This window comes from Saimiri boliviensis, chromosome 4, assembly GCF_048565385.1.
Source record: "Saimiri boliviensis isolate mSaiBol1 chromosome 4, mSaiBol1.pri, whole genome shotgun sequence".
Taxonomy (NCBI): Eukaryota; Metazoa; Chordata; class Mammalia; order Primates; family Cebidae; genus Saimiri; species Saimiri boliviensis.
The window spans coordinates 37,867,094-37,892,328 of record NC_133452.1 but is presented as its reverse complement, the minus strand read 5'-3'; the positions used below and the strand labels follow the sequence as shown (position 1 = coordinate 37,892,328).

Genomic DNA, 25,235 nt, shown 5'->3' with positions numbered 1-25,235 from the left:
TAGGTTTCCTTTATGTAAAGCAGACACAATGACACTTAACAAACTGACTTTGTCAGCTCAGATGAGGAAAATTAGGGGATTTATGGTTTCTCCCCAATTATGTTTAATAAATCACAGCTTGCTGATTTTCAGTTTAACAATTATTTGGTAATGTTTGCTTTGTGCAAGGCACCATACTAGACATGGAAAACACAGCAGTGAGTAAATAAGTCCATGCCTCTCGGGAACTCACAGTCTAGTCAGAGACAGACAAATCTTACAGGGCATGGTAAGGGCTGCAATAACAAGGGGTGAAGAAAGACCTGGAGAAACACGGTGGTGGCATCTCCTGGGTGAAGAGGGGCTGGCAAGTCCAAGGCCTCATTGCCCATTGGACTCATAGCACAGCCTTCCACAATGATCCCAAGGGATCCTTCTGGGATTCCTAAATCCAGTCCTGTCACTTTCATGTTTCAATGCCTGAACACACTCCACCTACTGCCCCCAGGTTACCTCAGGACTCTTTTATTCTCTCCCCTTTGCTTTCCCCCTCCTACATCCCTCCTTTACCCTCTGCCTGCCTATGTTCAAATATTGCCACAGATGCTTATGAAGCTGCTAAGTCATTGGCAATTTACTAACCTCTGTAGCGCAGCTTCCTTAAACTGTGTTAATCATAATCTATCTTGTGATGTTATAGTGTGGATTAAATGATTTAATATAAAACTCTGAGAAAAGTACCGGGCACATAGGAATTACTAGAGAAGTGACAGCCATGATTGTTGTTATTTTCTTTTTCCCAGGCTGGTGTTGTCTTCCCTATCTCCGTGGCTTTGCATGAAGCACCATGGAGTATACGTTCACCACTGTGTCGTTCTTAGGTTACTTCTAACTATGTCATATCTTTATCATCAACCTATGGCCTCATTTCAGAGCTGTTGACTCTATTAGATTTATAAACTCTGACATTAGGATTTCAGCACAAATTAATTTTTTTTGTTTTTTTTTTGTTTGTTTTTGTATTTCACCACAGAATGTAAATACATTGTATCTTGCGGATACTCAAACCTTTGTTTATTGTTAGAGGGAAGGTCCCTATTTTTCCAAATCTCTCTTTGTAAAGCCGTTTGAAACCCTTCTCTTCTTTTCTGCTTTCCACTGTGTTGTTAGTATGCTAATATTTTTTACGTTTCTACCAACATCCATTGCAATCGTTCATTTTAATATTCTCACCACCCAATTTCCTTTGTTCCTCTGTAAGCGTAGGAGTTATTTTCTTTTTATCTCTGGTCTTTAGCACAGGGACTGCACACAACAGACGCTCATACTTCAATGAATGCCTACTACAGAAAGATAATGCCATTGTATTTGAGGAAATTGGTGAGGAAAAAGAATTTTTTTTTAACTTTCTTTTGACTCACTAAATGTCTAAGAGCTAATTACTTAGTTAACTAAGCAAGCAGGAAATTCCAAATATTTCAAAAACTTTGCTTTTATTTTCTGTCTCCCAGTTTCTTGTTTTCTAAGATAAGATGTTTTCTATGGTTGCTTGGAAGATATTAAAATTTGAAAAATACCTAGATTGTTATGGAGATTAAAATGGATGGTAGATTATGACATTGATTAATTAAACTGCTTTGAGAAGAAAATTCAAACTGAATTAGATTTCACAACTCTGAAAATTTAGTAGGGAAATTTCCTACTAAAAATCATTCTGATTAGGTATTTTGTAACAGAGTAGTAGATATTCTAAATTTTGTCTTTTATGGATGTGACTATAAATGAGAAATGATCATTTCTATCATCATACTTTTATTTCGGTTCTGTGCTATGCCTCATCTTATGAAAGGTAAATCTAAGAACTTCTTTTTAACAATAAAGAGGTGATTTTTAATAGTCAGCATGTGTCTTTGGCTACTTAACAAGAGGATAAAGAGCTGTATATAAACCATGTATATTTTAAACCAATAGTTACCATTTAAATGCTTGCTTACCACCTAGTTTTTCCGTAGTAGTTTTCCTGTTCGTCTGGTTCTCCTATTCAAATCCCCGTACTCAATTGGTCCTGCCCCTTTCAGCGTTCCACTCATGCCTTAATTCTCTCATCCCGTTTTGTTTTCTGTTTTCCCCATCTTTTCCTTTCCCAGGGCATGTCACCTTTTTTTCCCCCCATTTTCCCACTTCCACTCCTAGAATTTCAGGCCATTCAGCTTTGTTACATTCCATGATTTCAGATTAAGTTGCTTTCCCAGAGCATGAGAGTTTCTTTATTCTTCCCTCGTTGACTTAGTCTCCATTGTCCCCACTGGTTTATTGCTGTCTTTCACATGGGATGCCCTAAGTCCCCTCTATTCCTTCCACACTCTCACCCAGATGTTTCTTACTTGGACAAGACGATTGAAGAAGTTGATCATCAGTTGTTTCTAGCTTCCTATTGTTATACCTTAGTTTGTTTTGTGTGTGTATGTGGTTTATGTGTGTGTGTGTGTGTGTGTGTGTGTGTGTGTGTGTGTGTCTTCCTCTCGGTCTTCTGACATGCCTATCTCTGAGGCCAACCCCCTGAGAGTGTTTTATTATATAGGTAAAACATGACTTGTTCAACCAGTTTCCTTAAAATGAGCTTAGGTCATTTCTAGGTTTGTTTGTTTGTTTTTTGTATGAATACAGTTTTGAAATGAACACCCTTGGACTACTATTTTGCCCCCTTGTGAGAGTACAGGCAGTACTATCTTTGCATAATTCTCTGACACGTACAATTTTAGTTACCATAGTTTTATTAAATAAAACCAGTTCCCAACAACATAGTTCAAATTTCATTTACCAAGGTATATTAACTGTGAGTAATTGCGTCAAGTACAAACTTTGCTGCTAGCTCATCAGTCCACAAATTACTGTGCAAATAGCAAGTGCAAATTCTGATCAGTTACCAGTTGCATCATTTCTTTCAAAGTCTTATCAAGTGAAGAGCCCTTAGCTACCATGTAGTCATTTCATGCACAGACAGCAAAGCATATAGTTGTGTTGTTGCTTTGTCTCAGAGGTGAACTTAATGACATTTTCTAAAAGTGGATCACTGAAAAAGTGAATGGACTGATACAGAATGAAAGTATAGGAAAGAAAAGAAAAAGTAGGAAGGCTGAAAGTGAAATTGAAGTCAAATGTAAATGGATTTGTAGAAGAAAAAGCTAACCATAGGAATGCTAATACTTACATAATGCAATAGACTCCAGCTATGAAGCCAGCGGAAATCTAGTGAAGCTGAATTTTTTGAAATGAGGAGAGTAGTTGTGAGAAAAGGAGTGAAGATATCTCAGAGGAAGTGACACTGGCATAAAACTTCCTCTTGGAGACATTTCATAATGTTGGAAGTGTAAAGGTTACATTAAAACATTGGAAACTGATCTAAACTTAGAAAGGAATATGGAATATGACAATTCTCCAAGGCATAGAAAATATTCTCACTCTGTATTGTGAGTTATGTGACAATGAGAAGAAGGTAAGTACTGTTTGGACTATTCTAAATAAGTTTTACAGATAAATACAATTTCAATTCTTCATGGTTTAAGTTTTAAATTATAATACACAAAATATAGATGTTTTACTGTGTTTTCTTTTCTTTTCTTTTTTTTTTTTTTTTTTTTGAGACGGAGTTTCGCTCTTGTTACCCAGGCTGGAGTGCAATGGCGTGATCTTGGCTCACCGCAACCTCCGCCTCCTGGGTTCAGGCAATTCTCCTGCCTCAGCCTCCGGAGTAGCTGGGATTACAGGCACGCGCCACCATGCCCAACTAATTTTTTGCACCTTTAGTAGAGACGGGGTTTCACCATGTTGACCAGGATGGTCTCGATCTCTTGACCTCGTGATCCACCCGCCTCGGCCTCCCAAAGTGCTGGGATTACAGGCTTGAGCCACCGCACCTGGCGCGTGTTTTATTTTCTTATACATTTATATTTGACAGTAAAACAGTTTTTTGTTTTGTTTTGTTTTTTGAGCGTCTCACTCTGTCGACTGGGCTGGAGTGTAGTGGCCTGATCTCTGCTCACTGCAACATCTGTCTCCCTGGTTCAAGTGATTCTCCTGTGTGAGCCTCCCGAGCAACTGGGATTATAGGCAGGCACTACCATGCTGGGCTAATTTTTCGTATTTTTGGTAGAGATGGGGTTTTACCATGTTGACCAGGCTGGTCTCAAACTTCTGGCCTCAAGTGATCCACCTCCTTCAGCCTCCCAGAATGCTGGGATTACAGGCATGAGCCAACTCGCCTGGTGTTTTTGATGGACATTTTTAGACATTATCTTTTCATAGAGTTGTGTTGTAACAGGAGCAGCCTCGAGAAACAGACCTCTCAAACACCTGACTGGGAAGGAAGGGGTGATTTATTCGGCCGGGAGCAAGGTGACATAGTTGCCTAACAGCCAAGCTCGTTCAACAAAGGAAACCTCTGCCTTTATATAGGCTTATAATTCTAGATATTACACGTGAAAGGGTCTTGGGTTTACAGTTTTAGAAATTGCATGTGAAAGAGTCTTGGTCTTATAACTCTAGAATTTACATGTGAAAGTGTCTTGGGCTTAGGAGTAGGCTTGGGGTATAGTGACTTAGTTGGGGGTTTGAGCCTGTGTAAGTAAACAATGCCTTCCAGAAAGATTCCTCCACACCATGCCTGCCAGCTATAGGAGGGTGATTAGGGTGGCCCAGTCTGCCAGCCTTTACTTCTATTGAAATGCAGTGTGGAAGTCAAGCGGGGGATGGTCTTAGATGCTTAAGGGTAATTAAGGGTCTCCTCCCTCAGTGTCAGTTTATACCACCATCAGAGGTTTAGGAAAATCCGTACTGTTCTCTTCTGATACCTTGTTCTGCTTATTTGCCCATGTTAACTTACTTGTTCAAGCTCTTCCTCTGATACCTCCTTGTTTCTTGTTTAATGAACAAAAACACATGTTTCTGTATCCTTAAAAAAAGGCTAACCTTTTGCAAATGCTTGCTTTCCTTTCCTTTATCCATTTTATTTTGAAGCAAGTTAGAACTGCTGCCTCATTTTTCTTACAATTCACTTCCTCTTAAGTCTCTGCAGTCACTTGACAGTAGGCACCTTGAGAGCAGATGGCATGTTTCCAGTATGTTGTCAGTGCTTGATATTCTTCATTTGATGGAATGAATTCATAGAAGCCTCCACCTGTCATCCACTTGGTCCTATTCACCCATTCCTCCTGTCTCAAAAGCCTCCACCCACCATCCACTTGGTGCTATTCACCCATTCCTCCCGTCTCTATGATCTCTTCAACTTACCTTTTCAAAAATGCTACAACGGCTTTCCATACTTCCACCCGTCGTCCATTCCCCTTTGCGTTTTCTTGGTTCCAGCTAGGATAGGCTGCTCATTATTCATCGGCCACCTTCCACATGCCTGCCTTCTTGGAAGCCTTCTTTATGCTGCACTTTCTCCTAGAAACTTGCCGTGTTTTGTCCTCTCATCCCTTCTTCCAATTCTGCCTGGCAACATCATTTTCCCCCATTCAGAGCTATGCTAAGGGCTTGCTCCAGGAAATGGTTTGTGATCTCCCTCTCCCCAGCCACCCCAACCTTTCTCCTTCTTTAAACAACTGTAGAACTTTGCAGCTGGTTTGTAGGGTCTACCAAATATGGGCCACTGATGCTGCTGTTTTTAACTTCTCTGACCCAAATAGAAACTCCTTGAGCTAGCTCTTATTTTTTCCATCAGTGTGTAACAGTCTTTGCACATCATTGGTACTCAATTAATATTTTATTGAAGTGCCTTGTAATCTGACATTCCAGGGAGCTTTCAAGGAAACTTGTCCCACTAAAAAAAATTGAGGAGTGTTTTGTGGGTTATTCCACTCCTTTGTCTTCTAACTCACAGAAGTTCTGGCATGGTTCTTTGGGGTTGTAGCATGTGTCCATTTATTTTAAAATGTCAAAGGCCAGAAGAGGGAGAATGAGAAAGTGGCAAAGTGTTAGCACTGGAAAGATATTTAGAGATCATGTAGTCCAACCCTTAAATTTTATAGATGAATAAACTGGTGTCTGGAAAGCTGAAGTGTCTTGTCTGAAATCACACAACTAGTTTGTTGACCACTTGGTCTGGGAGGTTGTCAACTGACCCCCTTCTGGTCTTGTTCCCACAGGTGCCACAGTACATGTGAGGATGTTATGTTTGGGTTTGTGTAGAACTGTTAAAAGAGGCATATAATAATAGTCTCATATATTGCCTTTAATGGATTAATAAATAGGAAATTCAGACTCTAAATAGGATTTTCCCTATCTTTCTCTTAATTATAATTTTTCTGACTAATTTATTTATACTAACTGGGAGAGTTTCTAATTACATTAACATTGGATGGTTTAGAATGGTTGGTTGACATTTGAGAAAACTTCTTATTGAAGTATAAAATACTTTCAAGAATGTACACAAATCACAAGTGTATAATTGGAATTTTCAAAAAGTGAACACATCTACGTGACTAACACCCAGACTGGAAAAAAGAACAGCACCAACAAGTTTAGAAGCATTTAAAGCAATAAAACATTTAGAGAAATAGAAGGATTTTGAAACTATATAAGGCCAGGCATAGTGGCTCTTGCGTATAATCCCAGCATTTTGCAAGGCTGAGTCCGGAAGATCACTTGATGCCAGGGGTTCAGGGTTACAGTGAACTATGATTGTGCCACTGTACCCTAGCCTGGACAACAGAGTAAGACTCTATCTCTAAAAATATAAAATAAATAAAATATTTAAAAAAAAAAACATATAATTTTCTCTTTTCTCCCTATAGGTATTGTCAGTATGTGTGTTAACAACAATACTTGGTTGTATATTTGGGCTGAAACCAAGCTGTGCCAAAGAAGGTAATTAATCGTGCGTGTGTGTGTGTGTGTGTGTGTGTGCACAGCCTTATTAAGAATGTGACTGAAGTAAACATTATCTGCTCTTCCTATGGGTACTCCATAGATACTGTAAATTCAATGCTGGTTTGAGCCTTCTTGAAGCTTTTATATTAGCCATATAAAATTCTACCTACAAAACTTATGAACCATTATCACAAAACAAGGAGGAGGGGCTGTGACCAACCAACAAACATCTTGAAATAATAAAAAAAAATTAAAAATGAATAAGCTGACATGGCCTGGTATTCAGATGCTGTAGCCCTGGAGCCGTCGCTCCCTGACTTCCTTCAGGGACTTGGAGGACATTCTTTACCTTTCTTTTCCCCTAATGAGTTAGTTGCTGAAGCAGCCCTGTAGGTTACTAGGTGACCAGTTATTACCCCTGGGCAACTAGAAAGTTATCAGTATGTGCTTTCAAGGTTTTTTAAATTGCAGATATTAGTTATTGGAAAGCTATAGTGATATTTTTTAAACTTCTAAATGTATAGTTTTTTCTTTCCATCAGTTGCGGAAATCTATCCAGCATTGACAAAATTACAATAAATAATTCAACCGGATCACAGTAAATTGTAGTGGTTATTATTTTGTCTTTGACGTAGTCCCTCCCCCCATCCCCTCACAATAAAATCATTGATGGTCATCCTAGAGAATTCAGTTTGGAAAAGTGAACAGATTCTTCTGCTTGGCTATTCTGTGGTTGTAATATTAATTCTTTTAAATTAGTGGTTATTAAGCTATCATGTACTGTTGAAAGGTAGTAATTTTATGTATTCAATCAGTAAACTAGTCAGAACATACTTACCTAAGTTTAACCAAAGTAGAAAGTTACAGACTTTAGTGTTTATATATGTCATCTTTTAGCATGAAGTGATTTAATTCCAAGTTGACACAAACAAATGAAGGATTCAAAAATAGCAGTTTTAATCCAAGCCCAACAAAGCATGCATTATGTTTTTAAAAATTATTAGGTACATATTAATGAGCTGCAAATAATAGCTGTTATTCTAATAGCCTTTCTTGACCCCCACTCCAGGTCAGGAAAGTTCATATTTCTGACACTAGAAATTATTACTGTTACTTCATCTTCTTAAAATTGCCTGATTTCCCAGTATCAAGTGAGAGTTAAATTCCATGCCAGTGTCTTTGGGTCAGAACACCATTAAAGTCAAGAACTAAGATTATTTCTTTTTTGTGGTTAGATGTCCATTATTTTCCATGTGCTCCATTTTTTCTTCTTCTTCTCACTGTCCTAGTTTTCTAGGACTTCACTGAAACCTGATTTATTAAAGTATCTAGTGATGAACTTCAACAGTAAAATTGTTGTTTGTCATGAGAAGTATTTTCCTCCCATGTCTGCCATTTATTCTTTTAGCTATATGACGTGCACCTGGCTGGGTATTAGGGCTACAATATGCGGGCCAAAAGCCAGATGTGGCCTTTGTTTGCTGTCTAACTGGGATAGTAACCAAATAAGCTAGTTACAAGTGGAATTAAGTGATTGAGGGGAAGGACCAGGTTTTATATGAGCTTTAAAAAATGGAAATCAGGCCTAGCTGGGGAGTTAGGAAAGCTTTTTAGAGGGAGCCAGGCTGAATCTAAAGGTGAAATGGGTGTTTTAGGTCAGGGAGGGAAGATCACTGCCAAGGAGAATGTCCTGGCAAACCCACTGCTTCTTTACACCAAGATTGAGAGTGAGGCAGGCTAGGTCATCTGTCCCTTTCTAAAATATTTGTAATCACTTCTAAAAAAATTCTTTTCTCACATTTTGAAATTTTAGGGAACCTCGTGCCTGCTTAAGCTAACTTTTTCATAGCATAAAATATTCAGAACAAGCCTTTATTCCAGGCGTCCCCAAACTACGGCCCGCGGGCCGCATGCGGCCCCCTGAGGCCATTTATCTGGCCCCCCGCCGCACTTCAGGAAGGGGCACCTCTTTCACTGGTGGTCAGTGAGAGGAGCACAGTATGTGGCGGCCCTCCAACTGTCTGAGGGACAGTGAACTGGCCCCCTGTGTAAAAAGTCTGGGGACGTCGGCTTTATTCTGACTTTATCATACCATAGATATTTAAGTCTTCTCAGACCCAGAAAGGTTTATAATAATGATCTTTCTTTCCTACATCAGGAGATAAAAATCACAAACTGGGTACATAAGGTTACTTTCTGTTTGTATCGCTTTTTGTGTGTATTTGTGAAAAGATTTTTGGGTCCCTTTGTTACCCCATCTGTATTTTCTAAAGCGGTATTTGAACCTAATGTACACCTAATTTAGTTGTATTAGTTGATGTTTGTTTCGAATTATATAATGATTAGAAACATCTAATTTACTGTTCAATATTTTCAGTTAAAAGTTGCAAAGGTCGCTGTTTTGAGAGAACATTTGGGAACTGTCGCTGTGATGCTGCCTGTGTTGAGCTTGGAAACTGCTGTTTAGATTACCAGGAGACGTGTATAGAACCAGGTATGGATGTGCAGGGAAAAAATGGAGTTATGGTCATTAGAAAAAGATCAAGAAAAGTTCTGTCTTGCAGGTATGTGTTTTTTTTTTGTTTTTTTTTTTTTTTTTTTTTTTTTTTAGTTTAGCATACGTACATATTTTGACGTTAGCTTTTATATTTTCTTTCAACAGTTCCTTGAGAGAAAAATTTATATAATTTCTTTGTTAAACATTTTATAGATAGCAAAACTTTGCCTGTTTTTAATGTATGCTGTAAGCCTTTGTAGTCTAATTTGCACTTAAATTCTAAAAGCCTGCTTGAATATAGAAATATTTTCATTATGGTTCTCTGACAGCAAGAGATCTTATATGACCATCTATACTTTTAAAAATACAACTATCAGAATTTGAGAATTTTCTCAGTTAGATTTTGACTTCTCTGTATATAACATGGAATAATATTTAAATGAGACAGATTTATTTATTTTTCATTCGTTTTTATTTTTTAAAGACAAGGACTTGTTCTGTCACCCAGGCTGGAGAGCAGTTGCTCAGTCATGGCTCATTGCAACCTTGAACTTCTGGGCTGAAGAGATCCTCCTGCCTCAGCCTCCCAAGTAGCTGAAACTACAGGCTCGCACCACTGTGCCCAGCTAATTTTAAAAATTTTTGTAGAGATGAGGTCTCACTACCTTGCCGAGGTTGATCTCAAACTCCTGGCCTCAAGCAATCCTCTTACCTTGGCCTGAGAGTTAGACCTAGATTAAATTTTAGCAGGTGGAAGAAGCCAAGTCTACATATGAATTGTATAATGATAAGGTGTGTCTAAATTTGAAAATAACAAAATTCTGGAGTTTTAATGAAATAATAGTAATTGTTTCCTACATGTTTTACCCCATTAGTTCAGAGTGGCCCTGGTAGTGGCAGATTCTGTGAGTGATTTAGAGCTGTGAAATCGTTCATTGTTGCTCATGGATCATACTCAGGAGGACAGCAATTCTGTGTTCACTCGGACATGTTGAATTTTAGACATGAACCACATTTCGCTGTTGTTTTTTCTAGAACATATATGGACTTGCAACAAATTCAGGTGTGGTGAGAAAAGGTTGACCAGAAGCCTCTGTGCCTGTTCGGATGACTGCAAGGACCAGGGTGACTGCTGCATCAACTACAGCTCTGTGTGTCAAGGTCAGGTGCTCACTGGGTTCTGCAGCAGGCTGGCATCTTCCAACATCTTAGCTGGGTTTTACATAGGTGTTATCTTTTATATTAAGAGTCACGGTTATTAGCCAACTATATTAGCTGAAAAAAATACTTTTGAAACTTTTTATTAAAGAAACTTTTAAATATATACATGGGGAGAGAGAGTATGTGATGACCACTGTACCCATCACTCAGCTTAATGATTATTATTATGGACACATGGCCAATCTTATTTTATCTATAGCCATTCATTCTCCTGCCTTATGTTATTTTGATAATAACAGCATACTTAAGGCTTTATTTGTGGAAAGATCACTCTTACAGTCCTGGCTGACTTCTATGTCCCAGCTTCCCTCCTAGTAAATGGGGACACTGTCTGCTATGCATTTAGAGAGTTGATGTGAAATTATTTAGAAAGATTCAAGGGCACTTTGTAAGGTGATGCTATTATGATGCTTGTCCAGGTATTATTATGATTTTTTTTTTTTTTCAAATTTCTTGACAGAACCTGACTCTATATGAGAGAGAACTAAGACGTTAAAATACCAAGGATTTACGCCGGGCGCGGTGGCTCAAGCCTGTAATCCCAGCACTTTGGGAGGCCGAGGCGGGTGGATCATGAGATCGAAAGATCAAGACCATCCTGGTCAACATGGTGAAACCCCGTCTCTACTAAAAATACAAAAAATTAGCTGGGCATGGTGGCGCGTGCCTGTAATCCCAGCTGAGGCAGGAGAACTGCCTGAGCCCAGGCGGAGGTTGTGGTGAGCCGAGATTGCGCCATTGCACTCCAGCCTGGCTAACAAGAGCGAAACTCCGTCTCAAAAAAAAAAAAAATACCAAGGATTTTGATGAGTGGATAAAAGGAGAGGGTTGTAAATTCTGGCTGAAAATAATAAGAATTTGAAATTGAAAACGATACCTTTAAGTTCTCACAAATACAGTAGTGTGTTTCAGTCTTACAATTATTTATCCATTTTTAATTCCTGATATCAACTAACTCTTTTTTTGAAACAGAATAATTCTCTTCATTGACTATACGCGTCTAGAGTCATTTCCCATGTTATCTATCGACCTGTTCACGTACTTTGTTTTTGGAATCCATCTTAATGTGTCTCACAAGCATCATAATTGTTATTATGTGAAATGTGTTCAATTCATTTTATTTTCTTGAAAATATTCTAGGTGAGAAAAGTTGGGTAGAAGAACCATGTGAGAACATTAATGAGCCACAGTGCCCAGCAGGGTAAGATTATATTCTGAGGTATTAATTGCTTCTTTTTTAGGAGTAAAATATCATTTCTTTCTCTTTCCAAATTAAGATAATAAAATCACTGGTTTATTACACATTACAGGTTGAGTATCCTTTATCTAAAATATGTGGTATGAGAACTGTTCTGGATTTTGGATGTTTTTGGATTTTGGGATATTTGTGTTATGTCAGTTTGAGCATCTCAAATCTGAAAATCCCAAATGCTCCAGTGAGCATTTCCTTTAAACATCATGTCAGTGTTCAAAAGTTTTGGATTTGGAAGCATTTGAGATTTCACAGATTTTCAGATTTGGGATACCCAACCTGTATTTTTAGCTTGATCTTGTATTTGGCAATGATGGCACAGAGATGATTATGGAGTTATCCCTATTCTGGAGTTTATAGAAAAGAGAGGCCATGAATAGTTAATCCTTAGTACTGATGAATACTAGATAGAAATATTTGCATTTTTCTTTGTAGGAAGGAAGGATCTTTACTTTCATTTGGAGTTTTGAGAGCTGCTAAACTTGTAGAAAATTTAGCTTTTTCTTTTCGTGTCTTTTCTTTTGTATTTTGGTCCATTTATGCATTTTCAGGATAGACAACCTGTTTGTGGGAGTTGATACATTTTTTTAAATAGTTCATTTTTTTTGTCCTTCAAATATTTTGTATGTGGTCTTCCATATATGACACCATCAAAAAGAGTGTGTGTGGAATTAAAGGGTGAAGATTTTGTAAAGGTGTTAGGTGTATTTATCCTTGTTCCACTTGAGGTCTGCCATCTCATAAATTTGAATTATTCATCTTCAGAAATAAATTTTTACCTCTTTAAAACGATAGTTTTTCCAGACTAGTAAAATTTTTAAAGCTGTATTTTAATTCATTTTGTTCATGTATATAATTTTTGTTATATGTCTTCATTTTTTTCTTTTGGAAAGAAGAGTACTTTTTGAATTAAATAAACAGTAGCAACAGCAGCAAAAACTAAACCTTAACCAAATAATTTCATCAGAAGAGCCTTTTTTTAAGGAAAACTTTTCATATACCCTAAACTGTCTTTTAAGAACAAGGAGGGCATGTGAGACTTAGTGAATTTGGACTCTTTTTCTTCTAAATATTGCTCATTATTTTTCATTGTTAATGCTGAATCTTTTAGTGGAAAACATAACCCTTTCTTTACAAGAAGATCATAAGTTAGGGCACTTATTATTACACTAGAAAATTTACCAGTACGTTTACCATGGCCCTCTAAACTGCTTTAATGATTTCTGTTGATTAATAAAACTAGTTTTATATAGTTTTATATGGACCATTAAGACTATATACACCGATTCTAGAGAGTCTCTCGGCAGACTTATGTTACAGGCAGTAGCTAGTGAAAACTGTATAAAAATTTTCTCCTTGTGGGCTTGCTTTTGTGTTTTTGAATGCGGGTAAGGTGGGAGGAGGCAGGGTTAAAAAGGCAAGGTTAGGTATTTGCTGTCACATTTTAAATTTGCTGAGTAAACTTTCAGTGGGAAGTTTTTTTCACAGTTATCCAGTGTTATAAAAGTTCTCTACCACCTACCACGTATCATTAGATGCTGCAACATTTCTGAGCCATGGCTGTGTTGGGGTAGCCAGGTAGTTGTTATCCATAGCTATTCTCATTTGCCAAGTATATTAGCATCCTATGCGGTTTTTGGCCTCCTCTTTGGATTTCCACATGGCACGTTAACTCTTTGTAGATGTATGTATGCATTGTTGAATCCTCATTGTTTGATCATTCCCAGCTTGGAATCATTTCTTTGTTGTTTATATATTTAAATGTAGTATCTCTCAAACTTTTATATTAAGTTTTTATATCTTTTAGATATATTAAGCCTAAAAATACAATATATAGGCTGGGTGTGGTGGCTCACACCTGTCATCCTAACACTTTGGGAGGCTGAGGTGGGAAGATTGCTTGAGCCTAGGAATTCGAGACCAGCCTGGGCAACATAGTGAGACCTCATCTCTACAAAAAAAAAAAAAATTAAAAAATTAGCCAGGCTGGTGGTGCATGTTTGTAGTCCCAGCTACTTAGGAGGCTGAGGCAGGAGGATCGCTTGAGCCCAGGAAGTTGAGGCTGCAGTGAGCTGTGATGGCGCCACTGCATTGCAGCCTGAGCAACAGAATGAGACCCTGTCTCAAGAGTAAAATAAAAATAAACTGCTAAAATAAATTAAATAATAAAATAGTGTATAATGTATACTATATGAAGTCCTATTTACTATATTAGAGACCATATCAGAAAGTGATGGTATAGGAAAAAATATTTATGGAAATAAATATTTCCATAATATATATGTCTAAAATATAATGTAGAAAATGCTGTTTTTAAAATTTGTTCATTTTCCTGAAAATTGGGAAAATACTGTTATATTTTAGTAGCAATTGGTTTAGTAGCAATTTTTGGGAACAGCAGGAACCATGAATGATGTTCTTGTATGGTGCCTCAAAATGATATGAATGCTTAAAATATACTATTTGATGATATATATGTATTATGAAATTATAGAGCTTGTATATAAATGTAAATGCATGTGAAATATCCTTTATAAGTATGGCCGAGCTTTAGTTTTCTTTAGATCACACAGACCTTAATGGAAAATCTGCACTGGACCTCTGCCCAGAAGGGAATACATCTTCATTGAATATGTCTTCTCTTTGCTTTTTAAACATTTTTTCTTTTCTTTTTTATTGCCCAGGTTTGAAACGCCTCCTACCCTTTTATTTTCTTTGGATGGATTCAGGGCAGAATATTTACACACTTGGGGTGGACTTCTTCCTGTTATTAGCAAACTAAGTGAGTAACTTCAGAGTTTACTGCTGGAATATCACAATTTCAGTGAGATAGACTAGGTAGGCAGTCTTTCTTGGAAAAGTACTGGCAGAAGCTAACTGTTTCACTGGTGATGAGGCACTTAACCTTTAATAGTGTGATTACTCTGAAGCTGCCCTTCAAATACTTCTAAGTTAATACGGTTGCTTAGAATTTTAACCTTTGGCCACTTTTATATGTATTTATTTTTTCTCAGAATTTTGAATTCCTTGTGAAAAAGTCCCTTATTTATTTATTCATTTATTTTACAAATGTTATTATTATTATTTATGTGCCATCTTTGCTCACTGCAACCTCTGCCTCTCAGGTTCAAGCTATTCTTGTGACTCAGCTTCCCAAGTAACTGGGATTAAAGGCATGTGACACCATACCTGGCTAATTTTGGTGTTTTTAGTAGAGACAGGGTTTTGCCATGTTGGCTAGGCTGGTCTCAAACTCCTGGGCTCAAGCAATCTGCCCCACTTGGCCTCCCAAAGTGCTGGGATTATAGGTGTGAGCCACCATGCCTGGCCGGCCTTATTTTACAAGTATTTTATTTCAAAAATAAAATTTCAAAAACTAAAGGTTATTTCTGAGATGTTACCAGTTCAGACATAGAATATTTGTCAGTTATCCTGTATTCTCCTTTGGATTGAATCAGACTCTTCCAATTTTTTAAAATCCCAATCAAGCCTTAATGGTTTTTCTATAAATTTCCCATGAAATAGAATGGTCTTTTCTTAATATTGATGCCAGAGTTTTAAATCATGTTAACAACCTTTAAGCAACTCCAGTGTAATACTGGACTAAAATGGAAGTAAGTAAATACAGTTACTTTAGCTTTTTATGGAATTCTAAAATACTATTTAACAGATTTGAGTATGTGAGGTGCTTTAAACATTAAGATCACTCTCTGTAAATACATATGTGTGTCATTATGCTTGTCTTATGAAGTGACACAATAATTTTGGGAGAGTTTTAAAAATTTTTAGTTTTGAATTTCTACATGGAAGAAGATAGTTTTTTTTTCCTTTTTTCTTTTTCTAAATATTTTGCATAAAAAGGCTTTAACTTTGCATGGACAAAACTGTGTTCTTCCCAGCAGGCCTGTTTTGAAATATAAATACAGCCCTTTGCTACCATTATCAGGAGAGCTTATCTCCTTGGTGCCAAATGTGGCATCCTGATTTTAGAGTTAAGGAGCTGGGGGTACCTGTATATGAAGTTTAGAATAAATCAATAAACAATGAGCCCAAGCCCTAGCTTTGAAGAATTAGGGCATGTATCCTCTAGTTCTGAACTGCTAGAAGGCAGTGAGATATATAGACATATGCCAATCTGAGGGACATTTTTAGGCACTGGAGTTTTGAACGCTGGAATCATTAGTTATGTGTTCCCTTCTCAATAGCAGAGGCAGGAGAAAAAGAAAAAGAATAAAGTACTAGAACTAGATCAGCAGGGGATCAGGAATAATCGGACTTCTGGGCTTTCTTGGACTTGAAGCCACAAGATGCCTTTTGTCTTTAAAGCAGCTGAATTTCTCCAAGGTTAGCTGGTTCTAGGTCTATGGTCTGGGACATTGTCTTCCCAGCTACTCCTTCATCCTTGTTTTAATTTATAGACTTAGCTACTGGTTCAGTTTTCTTTTTCTAGCTCTTATAATTTAGGTATTTGACCACTAAGTAGTATCAAAGAACTTGCATCATTTTATTACAACTCACATGCATCATTTTATTATAATTTGTTCATCTTGAAGTAATGTTATGGGTAAGTATGGGATCATTATTTAATTGGCTTCATTATTTTAATGTTTTTCTGAGAAATGAGGTCATCTTTAATATTGAATTGTATCCACAGTGTTGCTTTATAATTTATCCTGAATTTTTATCTGATTAAAATCCCTCCTGGGCTAATTTTTTATTTTACATGGTTTAGACTGCTGTGGTACCACCACTAAATGAGGTAAGCCGATTGTCCTATGTGTCTAATAACAATGTTTATTTTTTTCCCTTCCAGAAAAGTGTGGAACATATACTAAAAACATGAGACCGGTATATCCAACAAAAACGTTTCCCAATCACTACAGCATTGTCACCGTAAGCTCTGCGTTTCAACTTTGATCTCTTTGCAGAAGTGAAATGGAATTGCAACATTTTTTGAGGGGATAGTTTTAAGATCAAAGAAAAACAACTTATTTTCCAATATGTGGTTAAGCAAAGAAACCGAGGTTCTGAGCTTTGCTCTGCCATGAACTAGCTGAAAGTGTCTTTGGAAAGGTCACTTTACCTGCTGGGTCTCCATTTTCTTATCTGTGAAAAGAGATGACTCAAGACCTCAAGAAATGATTTCCTGGTTTCCTTTCAGTGTTAAGATTTTCCGTTTCTTGATCTTAATTTTGTGGCTTATTTTATTTGAACCAAAAAACTGTCCCAAACTCCTGTGTTCACAACTTGTCTTTCTAATCATCTTGGTGATGAATTTAAGCAAGCCACTTTGCCTGACTCTGAATAGGATTACAGTACTGTGTTTGTTTCAAAGTTTCCAGATTTAATTTGAGTCAAGTAAAACAGTAGAACTCATTAAGCTTTAGAATCGAAGCCAGAAAATTAGTATGTTAGCTTATATTGATACAAGCTACTCTGAGACCCCGCCAAAAAAGGAATTTGTTCTGCAGAAATGCTTTACTCAGCAATTTAAAAAAACAGCAGTATTGTTTTCAAAATTTGAGAGGCTGAAGGTTTTTTTTGTTTGTTTTGTTTTTGTTTTTGTTTTTGAGACAGAGTATCACTGTTGCCAGGCTAGAGTGCGGTGGCATGATCTTGACTCGCTGCAACCTCTGCCTCCTGGGTTCAAGCATTTCTCCTGCTTCAGCCGCCCAGGTAGCTGGGACTATAGGTGTGCACCAACACACCCAGCTAATTTTTGTATTTTTAGTAGAGACAGGGTTTCACCTTGTTGGCCAGGGTAGTCTTGATCTCTTGACCTCATGATTTGCCCACCTCGGCCTCCCGAAGTACTGGGATTACAGGCATGAGCCACCGTGCCCGGCTGAGGCTGCCTTTTTTATATAGGTCTTTATCCTTAGTATTACTGACTTATTTTCTCCTATCACATAGTTTAAATCACAAATACAACATAAAATCTTAAGTGGTTGATTGTGTTTTGACATTACCCGATTGTTTTGTTTTTCTTTCCTTAAACTTACTATAATTCCATGTGGCTTCAGTTATCAGTTTCTCTTGGATGATTTTTTTCTGTGACTTTATTTAACATTAAATAGACTCACAACTTGCATAAAATCTGTTTTATCTTTTTTAGGGATTGTATCCAGAATCTCATGGCATAATTGACAATAAAATGTATGATCCCAAAATGAATGCTTCCTTTTCACTTAAAAGTAAAGAGAAATTCAATCCTGAGTGGTACAAAGGAGAACCGGTGAGTTCTTTGTTTTATCTACTAAAATAGTTTATTTTTCTCATCTTTTTCAATCAGTGTAAAATAACCAGATTCTCTGGAGCTTTTAATAACCTATTTCATTTAGTGTATCTGTGGCCATTCTTTTGTAAATGGAGATGAATGCTGATAATCCTAAACATAACTTACATAATTGTGTAAAAGGAGAGGAGTTTATTTCAGAGGTGGATTTGGGTTGTGCTGGGCCATTTTTCCTTTCTGATCACTTCTTCTAAAAGAAGCAGATAGCAGTAATATGGGGAGATTACTGTAAAAATCTCCCCATATTACTGCTATCTACTTCTGGTAGAAGAAAAATCAGAATCTATATACAACTATACTGTTTTTGTAGTTTTGATCTACACAAAACTACACTGTTTTTGAAAGCCTTGGTTTTATTTACATGTGCTAATTTAGGAGGTTTTTTCTAACTGTGATTTAACTGTGTTCTCCTTTTTTTACTTTTTAAAATTGTCACAATAATTATATACGTTCTATTTAAATAATCATAATATTCCTCTTAGAAGGACAAAGAGCATAATAGTTAGTTTGCAGGTTATTCAAATTTTAGCTCTGACATTTAAGGCTGTTTGTCTTTGGACAAATCATTCTGTCCCCACCTCCGTTTTAACATATCCATACTGTAGATAATACTGTTTACTACTTTGTAGGATTATTGTGAGGATTATGTGAATTAATAATGTAGCATACTTGTAGGAATACTATTTAGAGCCATGATTGGAAAATAGTAAGTGCTTAATAAATGTTAGTCACAGCTGGGTGTGGTGGTGGATGCCTGTAATCTCAGCACTTTGGGATGATGATAAGGGTGGATCACCTGAGGTTGGGAGTTCAACACCAGCCTGACCAGCAAGGAGAAACGCCATCTCTATTAAAAATACAAAATTAGCCAGGTGTGGTGGCGCATGCCTGTAATCCCAGATATTCAGGAGGCTGAGGCAGGAGAATCGCTTGAAATTTGGAGGGGGTGGTTGCAGTGAGCCGAGATGGTGCCATTGCACTCCAGCCTGGACAACAAGAACAAAACTCCATCTCAAAAAAAAAAAAAAAAAAAAAAAAAGTTAGTTACATACACAGAGATCTCAACAAATTAAAGACATGTATATTCCTGATTTTTTTTCTTTCAAGAGAAATCTGTTAATTGGGGTTCTAGCTCCAAAAGTTATAGGAGTTGATCTCTGACTATTTAATATCTTCTTGCTACTTAAGAGTCATATGACATGGTTCTTGTGATCTATGTGCTGAAGCTCGTTGACCTTACACTATAGACAAGGAATGCATTGGTATTGCATGAACACATACTTTCCTAAGAGAGGAATGTTTGCATGATTTCTCAATTTTCCTTCATTATCTGCTCCAGATTTGGCTCACTGCTAAGTATCAAGGCCTCAAGTCTGGCACATTTTTCTGGCCAGGATCAGATGTGGAAATTAATGGAATTTTCCCAGACATCTATAAAGTGTATAATGGGTATGTAAAATGAACTTTTTCTAGAATCTGTAACATAGAACAGCTTATTCTTATGTAATCGCCTTTTTATTGAATCCTAAGCTTTAGCATTTGAGTGATATGATGGCTGAAAAATGAGACTGAACTCTTTCTCCAAGAGGTTAGATGGATGATAAATGGACAGTGAAACTAGACAAGTATTTTCCAGAGCCTTTCTAGAAACACTTGTAACGTGTTTAATTCAGATCTCTGGGCAGGTATGAAAGATGAGATCATGATGAAGGTAGCCATCTGGGAGTGGAGGTACTGCACAGCTTAACTCTAGAAAGAGAAAGAACTGTAACTGCCCCAGAGGTTCACTTCGTATGCTTCCTAGACAGAGCGGGTTTATCAAGGGAGGAGAATTGCATTGGAAAAAATGTAATTCATGCAGGGCCAGCTAAGTGGGAATCCAGCATTTTAATATTACTCAGATCAGCCTCCCAGAGCATTTTGGGATCCAAGGTTTTAAAGATAATTTGGCAGATAGGAGTTTGGGAAGTGGTGAGTGCTGATGGGTTGAGTTGGAGATGGAATCATAGGGGGTCAAGTGAGAGTTTTTCTTGCTGTCTCCTGTTTCTGGGTGGGACTGCAGAACTGGTTGAGCCAGATTACCAGTCTGGGTGGTGTCAGCTGGTGCATGGACTGTAGGGTCTGCAAAATATCTCAGGCACTAATCTTAGGTTTTACACTAGTGATGTTATTCTCAAGAGCAGTTTGGGGAAGTTCAGACTCTTACAGCTGGAGGCTGCATGTCCCCTAAACCATACTTTCTGATCTTGTAGCTTTGTTAGTCCCATTAAGGTAGACTGGTCCCCAGGCAAGAAGGGGATTTTTTGGGGGGTGGGGCTGGGGGAAAGAGCTATTACCAATTTTGTGTCAGAGTTAAACTATGAACTAAATTCCTTCCGAAGGTTAGTTCTTCCTACGCCCAGGAATGAACAAGGGCAGCTTAAAGGTTAGAAGTAAGATGGAATCAGTTAGGTGTGATCTCTTTCACTGTCATAATTTCCTCAGTTATAATTTTTGTAAAGGTGTTTTCAGAACCAAGAGAAGGAAAAGATGAATGTATTAAAGAGGACACAGGTAGGAATTATTTTCTGCTATTTAGCATCTATTGTGTTTGGAAATACTATTTAAAAGAAGATATTAATGGTACCTCTTGATTTCCATTTCTAAATTAATAAATATGCTTTCTAATGTAAGAAACTGATGAGAATAACCTCTTTGTGATATTTGAAATCCATGATGCATTGAGAAAAAAACAAAAACTTTTTAATGGAAGAATCTCTTTGGCCAATTTGAGCAAGATTACCAAAATAATTCTATTTACTTTAAAATTATAAAATCTCTGTCACAAAATCAATACAACAAGGTGTTTAGAAGGGTGAACAGAAAATATCTTAAATCCCAGACCAAAAATGCATAGCAATTTTCCTTGTGATCTTATGCTCGTTTGTGTTCCTATGGTTTCCATGAGCACGGTGCAGTGCTGCTCCTCCACCTTCTTATGTGCCACTGTTTTTACTCCGTGGACCATAAGTAAGAGTTTACGGGCCAGGTGTGGTGGCTCAAGTCATCCCAGTACTTTGGGAGGCTGAGGCGGGCAGTTCGCCTGAGGTCAGGAGTTTGAGACCAGACTAGGCAACATGGTGAAACCCCATCTCTACTAAAATACACACACACACACACACAAAAATTAGCTGGGCGTGGTGATGCGCACCTTTAGTCCCAGATACTTAGGAGGCTGAGTCAGGGTTATCACTCGAACTGGGAGGTGGAGGTTGCAGTGAGCCAAGATCCACCACTGCACTGCAGCCTGGTGACAGAGTGAGACTCCCTCTCAAAACTAAACAAAGAGTTTATGCACTAGGCATGGGGGATTCAAAGATTAATAGTATGTGGTCTCTGACTTTCTAAGGTTTAGTAAAGTACACGACTAACTGTACTTGTGGTGGGGCAAGAACTCTGATTGGAAGTGTGTAAACAAAGCCTATGTCCAGAGGAAGGCATAATCAATTTTGCTCAGGAAATATTGCCTCAAGAACTGCTATCAGCTCCTCAGGTGTCTACTCCCCAGCTGTGCTGAGTCATCTGAGTGCGTTCTTCGTGATACATGCTTTGCAAAATATATTAACTCATGAGTTATTCATGTGGTAAGCAGTGACTGTTGTCAGGTCCATGAATATATCCTCAAGTAGAGGATAGCAAGCAAAGTTTTAAACCCAATTGCAACCTTTTTTTCTGTGTAAAACCTAACTTTCATTCCTTCATTGGGAAAATAAATTTTCAAATAAAACCCTTAATTGATTTCAAACACAATAGATGCTAAATAGCACTTAGTAGGTCTTGATGACATTTTCAGTGAAAAAAATCTGTATTTTAAACGATTGTCAGACCTCTTTCCTTTTTGTTTATTCTTAATTTTAGTTCAATACCATTTGAAGAAAGGATTTTAGCTGTTCTTCAGTGGCTACAGCTTCCTAAAGATGAAAGGTATGTAGGCAATTAATTTATATCATAAATATTTTTTTTGTTTTGTAGAAATGTAGTATTTGTATTTTAAAATAGACTGCAACAAACTTAGCTATTTACTATGATGTTTTATATTGAAATAAATTCTTTAGTGAACAACCACACCACATTTTGAAGAATTTCAAAATTGTAAATTATTTCTCAGTAGAGCTGTTACCCCAGTGTTATAAAATTTAATCCCTATCAATTGATGAATTTTTTTTTCCATTCTGTTTTTCAATGTGTTCGTAAAATATTACATTTTGATACTGTTTGATTTAGACCACACTTTTACACTCTGTATTTAGAAGAACCAGATTCTTCAGGTCATTCATATGGACCAGTCAGCAGTGAAGTAAGTACATTTTTATCAGTAATTACTTCATTAAACCCAGTCATCAAACTGAACCTCGCTTTGAAAGAGGCTGCTAGGCTATTCTGTAAAAGTCTGTGATTGCTGGAAAAAGCGAGTATTATGCACAATATTACTAAATAAAAGGATGCACTTTAAACAAAATAAGAGTTGGGAGAATTGTTTAGCCTATGTTTTCCGCAGTGGTAAATTGAACTGATAATAAATTAACTTCCATGTTTTCAATTTGAAAGCCTTTATCCACTCCATGGCCTTTTACCTTGGCCTAAATACCAAGTGCTTTTTGAGAATGTTGTAAACAGCTAAACATCCAATATGAAAATATAGGGTAAAATTCCATGTAAAATACATGCAATTTGTAAAGAAATAATGGGTTGTATTCCTATGAGTCAAAGAGCAGAGGAAGCCTTCGATGAACTCTCTTCCTTAGAAGATATGTCTTTTGCCACGTGAGACCTTGCTTACAACAGAGGTTCCATAGAAGGATGGGAGCTTTTGTCAAAAGTATAGAGATATTTGAATAATTATTTTTATTGAGTATTTCCTAGGAAACTAGAGATAGGAACAAGCTCATGGACTAACACTTCCAATGTAACATCTAGTTTCCCTAGACACCCTTTCAGGAACTTAGCCAGCTTCTGGCTATGTTTTTAATCTGTATACCACTTTAAAACAGCAAATACTGCTTTCAGTTTTTACGTGGCCGTATTATTTTTGTTACCATTTTAATGGCAAAAAAAAAAGTGCAGTTACTTTTGCACCAACCTAATATTTTGGAACCCAGGAAGCATTAGAACAGAAAATGATTTGATAGCCCGGCACGGTGGCTCACGCCTGTAATCCTGGCACTTTGGAAGGTCAAGGCAGATGGATCACCTGAGGACAGGAGTTCAAGGCCAGCCTGGCCAACATGGCAAAACCCTGTCTCTATTAATAGCACAAAAACATTAGCCAGGTATGGTGGTGTGTGCCTGTAACCCCAGCTACTCAGGAGGCTGAGGCAAGAGAGTCTCTTGAACCCAGCAGGGGGAGGTTGCAGTGAGCTGAGATCACACTACTGCACTGCAGCCTGGGCGACAGAGCGGGACTCCGTAAAAAAAAAAAAAAATAAATAAATAAATAAATAAATAAATAAAGTAATTCGAGCATATATATTTTGTCTGTTACCTAAGATATGAAAAAAAGTAAAAAGTGAGGATCTTGACTATTTTTGGTCATGATAAAAGTGAAAAGAGGTATTGCCGGCATCCTTCCTGTCAGAACCTCATGCAGTTATCTTCTGCCCCATGTGTATTCCAAGGGGTATACACTATTTTTAAAAACTCTTTCTTAATTTCCAGGACTTCACTTCCAAATTCCTAACAGTTCTCCTGCCCAGATAGCCCAAGCTGGATAGTTGGTGAGCCTTAAGGACTCTTCAGCATAGAGTTCAGACTAAAGCCTGGACTGACATGTCTGTCGTGATTCTGGTTTTTGAGGGTATTGTTTTCCTAATTGAACAACAGCAGAGGAAGGAAGGCAGGCAAAAAAGCATCCTTATTTTTCTCACTTGAATTTACAGCAGCTGCCTAAACCATCTTCCCTTCATTTCCCTTTCCCTGGGTCTGCACTAGATTTTTGCCCCTTTTAAAAAGTAGCTATCACCTTGGATAAAAGAGTGAAGAGAGAAGGAAGCTCTCACCTAGGTCTGTTTTTACCCTTTGTATTCTTTCCATCAGAATCCATCTCCAGCAGCTCCACTGTAGTTAGTAACTCCATTGTGCCTTCTCTTCATTCTGTACTTCAACTTAGAAGAAATGCTCCTGCTTAGAGGGAGAATAAGGAAGATGCATGCCAGCGGCTTGGACATGTCAAAATTGGTCAAAGGGAAAAGTTTCTTGTAGCTGTTGTCTTGGTTTGAACAAGTAGCTACATGTAGTATGATTTTTAACTCTTTTTATTAAAGTCACTGATACTCAAGACTCATATCTAGCTCAATTTGGCTAGAGAAAAGTCCAAGGATCATTTTATACTTGTGTATAAGGTTACATATGTTTTAAAATTGTTGCTGCCTTTTCTAATTCACTAACAATGTGCCAAAGCACCTGCTTTTCTGACTCATCTTCGTTTAAGGTTGAGCCCATTACTTTTGAAATCATATCCATCAATTTGCAAACTCTGTAAACTCCAGCATTACTAGCACACCAAAACCACTGTGTCTTAATACTTAAAAATTCCTCTTCACGTTGCTTGGATATCTTTGAATGAAAGACTTTGTCTTGTTTTATATTACAGTGAAAGAGCTTATTTCATATTACAGTGAAATATGCTTGACAATGAATGAAGATTAAGCTGATTCCACACATTACAGAAAATGCACAAAACTGTACAATAATTTTTCTCAGTGGTTTTGCAAGGAGAGAGGATAAAATGAGTGCCAGAAAGCAATTTGCCAATATCATTTGTCATTCTTTGTTCTTGTTATATTTATATGTAAAATACATGCAATTTGTAAAGAAATAATGGGTTGTATTCCTATGAGTTCTAGTTTAGAAAATTAAATATACATTGAATTATAAAAAGTATTTCATGAAAAATTTTAACATATTTGAAAATTAGGAAATGTATTTATACAGTGACCATTTGAATGATCAGAAAGCATAAGAAGAAATTAATTGTAGAAAATGAAGTGATAATTAAGAACATATTGCTTTCTGACCAGATGCTGTAGATTTGAGCCATTATTATTTTGACTTAAATTGGGTCTAATCTAAGAAGTAGCATTCTG

At 37.2% G+C, this 25,235-nt stretch overlaps 2 protein-coding genes across 2 annotated transcripts in view; both read left to right on the top strand.

Moving 5' to 3' along the window:
• Positions 1-25,235, top strand: part of ENPP3 (ectonucleotide pyrophosphatase/phosphodiesterase 3) — a 286,041-nt gene that overhangs the window by 187,075 nt on the left and 73,731 nt on the right. The gene's annotated exons all lie outside the window — the stretch shown is intronic.
• ENPP1 (ectonucleotide pyrophosphatase/phosphodiesterase 1) overlaps positions 1-25,235 on the top strand; it is an 86,112-nt gene that overhangs the window by 32,750 nt on the left and 28,127 nt on the right. Inside the window, exons 2-11 of the mRNA XM_039467772.2 lie at positions 6,774-6,846; positions 9,227-9,343; positions 10,382-10,507; positions 11,708-11,768; positions 14,504-14,601; positions 16,633-16,712; positions 17,935-18,054; positions 19,454-19,563; positions 22,012-22,077; positions 22,378-22,450. Coding sequence (XP_039323706.1) covers positions 6,774-6,846; positions 9,227-9,343; positions 10,382-10,507; positions 11,708-11,768; positions 14,504-14,601; positions 16,633-16,712; positions 17,935-18,054; positions 19,454-19,563; positions 22,012-22,077; positions 22,378-22,450 — 924 coding nt within the window. The remainder of the gene's footprint in view (positions 1-6,773; positions 6,847-9,226; positions 9,344-10,381; positions 10,508-11,707; positions 11,769-14,503; positions 14,602-16,632; positions 16,713-17,934; positions 18,055-19,453; positions 19,564-22,011; positions 22,078-22,377; positions 22,451-25,235) is intronic.